General features: G+C 44.6%; 1 protein-coding gene across 1 annotated transcript in view; it reads right to left on the minus strand.

Moving 5' to 3' along the window:
- POLA2 (polymerase (DNA directed), alpha 2, accessory subunit) overlaps positions 1 to 7,755 on the minus strand; it is a 37,421-nt gene that overhangs the window by 25,275 nt on the left and 4,391 nt on the right. Inside the window, exons 2-4 of the mRNA XM_011942519.1 lie at positions 6,416 to 6,540; positions 5,533 to 5,624; positions 4,345 to 4,402 (exon numbers count right to left, since the gene is read on the minus strand). Coding sequence (XP_011797909.1) covers positions 4,345 to 4,402; positions 5,533 to 5,624; positions 6,416 to 6,540 — 275 coding nt within the window. The remainder of the gene's footprint in view (positions 1 to 4,344; positions 4,403 to 5,532; positions 5,625 to 6,415; positions 6,541 to 7,755) is intronic.

Consider the following 7,755-nt stretch of genomic DNA (forward strand, 5'->3'; position numbering starts at 1 on the left):
TTTTTTTTTTTTTTTTCTGAGACAGAGTTTCACTTCGCTCTTGTTGCCCAGGCTGGAGTGCAATGTGCAATCTCAGCTCACTGCAACCTCGGCTCACCGCAACTCCACCTCCCGGGTTCAAGTGATTCTCCAGCCTCAGCCTCTTGAGTAGCTGGGACTACAGGCATGTGCCACCATGCCCAGCTAATTTTGTATTTCTAGTAGAGACGGGAGTTTTGCCATGTTGGTCAGGCTGGTCTCGAACTCCTGACCTCAGATGATCCACCCACCTCGGCCTCCCAAAGTGCTAGGATTACAGGCATAAGCCACCACGCCTGTCTAGTTTCATCCTTCCTTTCTCTCTCTCTCTCTCTCTTTTTTTTTTATGGAATTTTGCTCTGATTGCCCAGGCTGGAGTGCAGTGGCACGATCTCAGCTCACTGCAACTTCTGCCTCCTGGGTTCAAGCAATTCTCCTGCCTCAGCCTCCCGGGTAGCCAGGATTATAGGCGCCCACCGCCACGCCCAGCTAATATTTTTGTATTTTTAGTAGAGACAGGGTTTTGCCATGTTGGCCAGGCTGGTCTCGAACTCCTGACCTCAGGTGATCCCCTCTTCTCGGCCTCCCAAAGTGCTGGGATTACTGGCGTGAGCCACCGCGGTGGCCGGCTTCATCATTTTTAATGATAAATGTAGTCAGTAATGGTACCATATTTTCATATCCTAGGGTAAGCACATTCTCACACCCACAGAGAAAATCAAATTATAACCAGTTTATTAATTCACTAGAAATATAACTGCCGAGGGTATGGTAACGTCAAGTCACCAGGCTAACACATTCTCTCCCTGTTAGACAGGGACATGGCAGCCAAATCATCAGATTTATGGTGAACACGGAAGCAAAAGAACAGCTGTCAATTGCACAGGTGAAATATTTAATAGTGATAAGCTAAAATCACTGACATATTATATTTACCTTTATAGTAGAAGGACACCTGTTCCTAAGACCTGAGGGTCAGGCAACCTCAGCCTGGCACTGTTTGTATGAAAAGGCCAACCCTCACACTTTGCCTTTTTTTTTTTTTTTTTTTTTGAGATGGAGTCTCACTCTCTCGCCCAGGCTGGAGTGCAATGGCACGATCTCAGCTCACTGCAACCTCCACCTCCCAGGTTCAAGTGATTCTTCCGTCTCAGCCCCTCAAGTAGCTGGGATTACAGGCACCCGCCATCATGCCCAGCTAATTTTTGTACTTTTGTAGAGATGGGGTTTCACCATGGTGGCCAGGCTGGTCTTGAACTCCTGACCTCAGGTGATCTGTACACCTTGGCCTCCCAAAGTACTGGGATTACAGGTGTGAGCCACCACGCCTGGCCACACTTTGACTATTTTATCATGCTGCCATTGATGCATGGCCTAACAGTGACTGAACAATTTCCATGTGATGAGTACTGTTCTAAGCATTTTATGTATCTCTAGTCCAGACACATAATGTTTGCTTAACATTTCAATCCAACTCATTTAGCGTGGAATTCACAGTCACAAACTTTTTTTTCGTTCTTTTTTTTTTTTTCTTGAGACGGAGTCTCTCTCTGTCGCCCAGCCTGGAGTGCAGTGGTGTGATCCTGGCTCACTGCAACCTCTGCCTCCCAAGTTCAAGCGATTCTCCTGCCTCAGCCTCCTGAGTAGCTGGGATTATAGGCACCCACCACCATGCCCAGCTAATTTTTTATTTTGAGTAGAGATGGGGTTTCACTGGTCTCAAACTCCTGACCTCAAGTGATCTACCTGCTTCAGTCTCCCAGAGTGCTGGGATTACAGGTGTGAGCCACTGCACCCGGCCTCACAGTCACAAACTTTGATTCACAATTTAGTCTCTTAAGTATTTCCATAGAGGGAATGGGATATCCTAAATATGGAATTTCAGTCATTGGAAGGGTATCTACTTGAACAGTAAAATAAGCAAATTTGTACCTGGCTTACTCATGAGTCTACTGACAGCTGGGTTACCATGAGTCAGACTCCAAGAATATGATCAATTCTGAATACACAGACAAATGAGATAAAATTCTGGATCTGTGAAGCTGACAACCAGATAAAACTGTGGTGGTCCCATTGGTATTGCAATTGAGATCCTATTTGGAGAGCCAACCACACTCCCTTATTCAGAGGTCTTTTAACAACTATTAATGTACCAGGGTGCTGGGAAAACAGCAGCAAGTAAAAACAAAGTCTCTATTCTCAAGGAGCTTCCATCTAATGGAGCGAAGGCCAACCAAAACAAAAAAGTAAGTATATAACATGTTTGGTGGTAATAAAGTAAGAGAATAATGACAAAAATAAAGCAAGAAAATAAAACAGAGGAAGGGTTTTGTTCTTTTAGGCAGGCTTGTTCCCTCTGACGAGGAGACATAGGAAATGGACCTATATTTGGCATGGCAGAAGCAGAGAGCAAGGGGCAGCAGGGAAAGAGGACAGAAGGAGGAGGGGGCCAGCTCCTACAGAACCTCACACATGCTGGTTCAAACTCTGGGTATTAGGAGGAAAGATGAAAAGTCAGTGGGAGAGATGTGAGCAAGAAAACCTGCCCTTTCGTTGGAAAGGAGCACCCTGGCTGCTGGGTGGAGAGCTGGTTAGATGTGGACACGGCAGAAAGAAGCCAACGGACTAGTTAGGAGGCTGTCCCAATCATTCGGGAGACAATGATGCTGTGGACCTGGTAGTGGCAGTGGAAATGGTGAGAGGTGGCCAGATCCTAGAGAGGGATGACAGGACTGGTAGCTAAGTTGGACGTGGGGTGTGAGAGAAAAAGGATTTAAGGAGGTCTCCAAGATTCTTGGCCTGAGCCAATGGAAGAACGGAGGTGTCCTTCACTGGGATATGGACACGGAAAACCACTTTAGGGGGAAAATTAAATGAGTTACAGTCTCTCCAATCTTAAGAAACTCTAACAAACACCTCATTATTTCTTTTAATATTATATGCACCTGGTTTTGTGCTAGCAACTTCATGGGGCACATTTTTGGCCCTCTTACTCTCCACAGGCAAATCTATTTACCTTCTTTCTTCTTGAGACACGGTCTCACTTTGTCACCCAGGCTGCAGAGAAGTGGCATGATCTCTGGTCACTGATCCTCCTGCCTTGGTCTCCCAGAATGCTGGGATTACAGGCATGAGCCACTGTACCCAGCCCTTACCTTCTTTCTTATGATGTAATTTACTTTGAATAATTAAAGCTCCCTCCATGTTTATGAATTTCTACAAATTTATTTAGTTAGTATAAAGAATAATTACTGGGCTGGGCACGGTGGCTCATGCCTGTAATCCCAACACTTTGGGAGGCCGAGGCAGGTGGATCACCTGAGGTGAGGAGTTCGAGACCAGCCTGGCTGACATGGTGAAACCCCGTCTCTACTAAAAATACAAAAATTAGCTGGCCGTAGTGGCGTGCACCTGTAATCCCAGCTACTCGGGAGGCTGAGGCAGGAGAATTGCTTGAACCCGGGAGGCAGAGGTTGCAGTGACCCGAGATCGTGCCATTACACTCCAGCTGGGCGATGAGGAAAACTCTGTTAAAAAAAAAAAAAAAAAAGGGATAATTACTATTACTGAATACATTGCGTAGGGCAATGTAAATTACATCTTTCTTATGTAATTTACTTTGAATAATTAAGGCTCACTCCGTGTTTATGAATTTCTATGAACTAATTTAGTTAGTATAAAGAATAATTACTATTACTGAATACATTGCATAGGGCCTGATACTTTACCTATTTATTTCCTCTTCAGGCCCTGCAAGATGGGGGATGTTGTATACTGGTTGTCAGCTTCTTGAGGGCAGAGCCCATCCATGTCTGTTTCATTCACCATTGTTTACCCAGTGTCTAGTGCAGTATATAATTGTTGCTGGATAACTGAATGAATGAATCCTGATATTATGGATAAGGAAACTGGCTCAGAGAGATAAAACAACTCACTCCAGGTCACCCAGGTCTTCTGACTCAGACTTTGAAGGTAATGCTTTTCCACTACTCTACTTGACCTTTCACACTGGGATCCAACACAGAACTGAATTATTCAATTATAGTATAAAACTATGCAACTATTTAAAAAGGGCAATTATGGAGAAATTATATTTATAGAAATGTTTTATGTTGTGCTAAGAAAAGCAGGATAACTATATGTTTATAAGGACTGCTATTATGTAAAACATTTAGACATACGATCAGAGAGGAATATGTATAAGTGGAAATATAGTAGGAAATGCATGAGAGTGGTTGATTTTTTTCCCTCCGATCTTCAAATGTTGTGATAACCTATTTTAAAATGTTACTTGTAAAATGCGACGTCCAAACACTGTTTACTTACCTTTGAGGGTGTGGTGTAAGAGTTCAAGAGGATTTCCTCTTCTTCTTCCACTTCAATTCTAAGAACACTGGTTAAGAAAAACAATAATCGCCGGGCACAGTGGCTAATGCCTGTAATCCCAGCACTTAGGGAGGCTGAGGTGGGCAGATCACGAGGCCAGGAGACAGAGACCATCCTGGTTAACATGGTGAAACCCCGTCTCTACTAAAAAAGAAAAATACAGAAAATGAGCCAGGTGTGGTGGTTGGCGCCTGTAGTCGCAGCTACTCCGGAGGCTGAGGCAGGAGAATGGCGTGAACCCGGGAGACGGAGCTTGCAGTGAGCCGAGATCACGCCACTGCACTCCAGCATGGGTGACAGAGCAAGACTCCATCTCAAAAAAATAAAAAAATAAATAATAATAATAATAAACTTTCATATAAGGCAAGGGCTAATTGCTAGAAGAAATCTAAATATTAGGTAATTTTTACTTATTATTATTATTGAGATGGGGTTTCCTCTGTCATCCAGGCTGGAGTACAGTGGCCCAATCTCAGCTTACTGCAACTTCCGCCTCCTGGGTTCAAGAGATTCTCCCACCTCAGCCAACCAACTAGCTGGGTCTACAGGCATGCATCACCACAGCCAGTTTTTATTATTTTTTTAAATTTGTACTTTGGCCAGGCAGTGACTCATGCCTGTAATCCCTGGACTTTGGGAGGCCTAGGCAGGCGGATCACCTGAGGTCAGGAGTTCGAGACCAGCTGGCCAACATGGTGAAACCTTGTCTCTACTAAAAAAAATTACAAAATTATCCAGGTATGGTGGCGCGTCCCTGTAATCCCAGCTACTCAGGAGGCTGAGGCAGGAGAATCACTTGAGATCGGGAGGCGGAGGTTGCAGTGAGCCGAGATTGCACCATTGCACTTCAACCTGGGCAAAAAGAGTGAAACCAACTCACACACACATAAAAAATTTTGTACTTTTGGTAGAGACAGGGTTTCACCTTGTTGCCCAGGTTGGTCACAAATTCCTAGCTAGGCTCAAGTGATATGTTTGCCTCGGCCTCCCAAAGTGCTAGGATTACAGGTCTGAGCCACCATGCCCGGCCTTATTATTATTTGTGTTTAAATTACACATGCAACTACAGACAAATTATAAAATGCAACATGCAGCTTGGTGAAAAAGACCTTCAGCAGAAAAGGATACAGCTCTTGAATGGAAACAATGTCTCTAGCTCCCGCATGGCCACTGTCCTTGCAGGCACTGTGCCGGGCTTTTGATAATCTTTTGCTCAGAAACTGAAAAAGAAAAGATAGTGAATACTGTAAGTCATAGTCAAGTAATAGCAGAGGTGTTTTCCAAAGCCTTGAGATAATAAAAGGTATTCAAAATATAATCAAAGATCTAACATTCCTCAAAGAATTAAGATACATACAGACTAAAAACAAAGACATCCCATTACTGTCTATAACACGTAACAATCCTAATAATACCAACTATTTGGTGAAGACTTATCACCTGCTGCGTGATAGTTTTAAGTGCTGTATGTCCATTCTCATCTCTTTCTTTTTTTTTTTTTTCCTTTGAGACGGAGTCTTGCTCTGTCCCAGGCTGGAGAGCAGTGGCGAGATCTCAGCTCACTGCAACCTCTGCCTCCTCTAGGTTCAAGTGATTCTCCTTCCTCAGCCTTCCAAGTAGCTGGGATTACAGGCGCCCACCACCATGCCCAACTAATTTTTGTATTTTCAGTAGAGACAGGGTTTAACCATGTTGGCCAGGATGGTTTCGATCTCCTGACCTCGTGATCCGCCCGTCTCGGCCTCCCAAAGTGCTGGGATTACAGGCTTGAGCCACCGCGCCCGGCCCCATTTAATTCTTATAACAATCATAAAAAATACAGATTATTAGCCCCAATGACAGAAGAGGAAACTGAGGCTCAGGAACATAAAGTAGTTTGTCCAAGTTCACACCGGGACTGGAATCCGGGCCTGACTCAAAAGCCCACACTCCTCTCAATAGATCACAATGCCTCCCCTGTAGAGCAGAAATGGAGAATCACATTATTAGTTTGCTTTCATTCTGTTCTTACCTCATGCTCAAAAGAGTTCAGGATCTCTGAGGTAAGGCCAACTTTATGTGTGCTGGTGCAGAAGGCTATAAGCTCGCCTACCATTCCCTCCTCATTCTGTCCATACTGAACACAAAGCTCTACCACTGTAGAAAGGAAAATTGGACAAGTAAAAACTTAGTTCGTTTGTCGAAGCTTTCACCTAGAAAAGCAAAAATAATCCTGGTTTACTCAATCAACATTTACTCAGAATCTATTAGTGCCAGGCACTGTTTTGGGCAATGAGAAAACAGAAACATCCTTGTCCTCACAAAGCTCGCTACTGAGGGGAAACAGAAGGGGAAGAATCAGTGGGACCACTTAAAGAATCATGGAAAGGCCCAGGTGAGAGATGATGGTAGCTTGGATCAAGGTGGTGGCAGTAGAGATGGCGAGAAGTCGTTGGACTCTGGATAGGACTTTACATACTGGAAATGAAGCCAGAGGGATCTGCTAACTGAAGGTATGAGAAAAAGAAAGAAGTCAAAGATGATGCTGATATTTTTAGCCTGTGCAACAGGAAGAGTGGTGTCCCTATTAACTGAGATGGGGAAAAGAGCCGGAGGCACTACTCTGAGGAGAGAGAGGAGATACCAGGAGCTTAGTTTTAGACATGCAGAGTTTGAGGTGCCATTTAGACATCCAATTGAAGACAGTAGCTGTTGAACAAGCCAGCCTGTAGTTCAGGCAAGCGGTGTGGGCAGAGGTATAAATTTGGGAACCATCAGTAAATACATGGGATACTAAAGCTATGAGATCCCAGGTGAGATCACCAAGGGAGCAAGCGTATCTAGAAGGGAGAAAAGATCCCAGGCTTGAGTCTTGGGGTGCCTTAGGGCCTCTGAGGATGAATCTGCAAAGCCTGAGAAGTGGTGACACAAGCAAAGCTTAAGAAAAACTAGTAGTAAGCCAGGCGCAGTGGCTCATGCCTGTAATCCCAGCACTTTGTGAGGTAGAGGTGGGCATATTGGTTGAGCCCAGGAGTTCGAGACCAGACTGGGCAACATGGTGAAACCCTGTTTCTATAAAATATACAAAACTTAGCTGGGCTTGGTGGCATGTGCCTGTAGTTCCAGCTACTCGGGGGCTGAGGTGGAAGGATTGCTTGAGCCAAGGAGGTTGAGGCTGCAGTGAGCTGTGATTTGCCCATTATACTCCAGCCTGGGTAACAGAGCAAGACCCTGTCTCAGAAAAAAAAAAGAAAAAGAAAAACTAGTAGTGTCTAAGAAGCTAAGCGAAAAATGTGTTTTAAAAAAATAAAAAATGGGCCGGGCACGGTGGCTCAAGCCTGTAATCCCAGCACTTTGGGAGGCCGAGACGGG

This window comes from Colobus angolensis, unplaced genomic scaffold (assembly GCF_000951035.1).
Source record: "Colobus angolensis palliatus isolate OR3802 unplaced genomic scaffold, Cang.pa_1.0 Scaffold21, whole genome shotgun sequence".
In the NCBI taxonomy this organism is placed as follows: Eukaryota; Metazoa; Chordata; class Mammalia; order Primates; family Cercopithecidae; genus Colobus; species Colobus angolensis.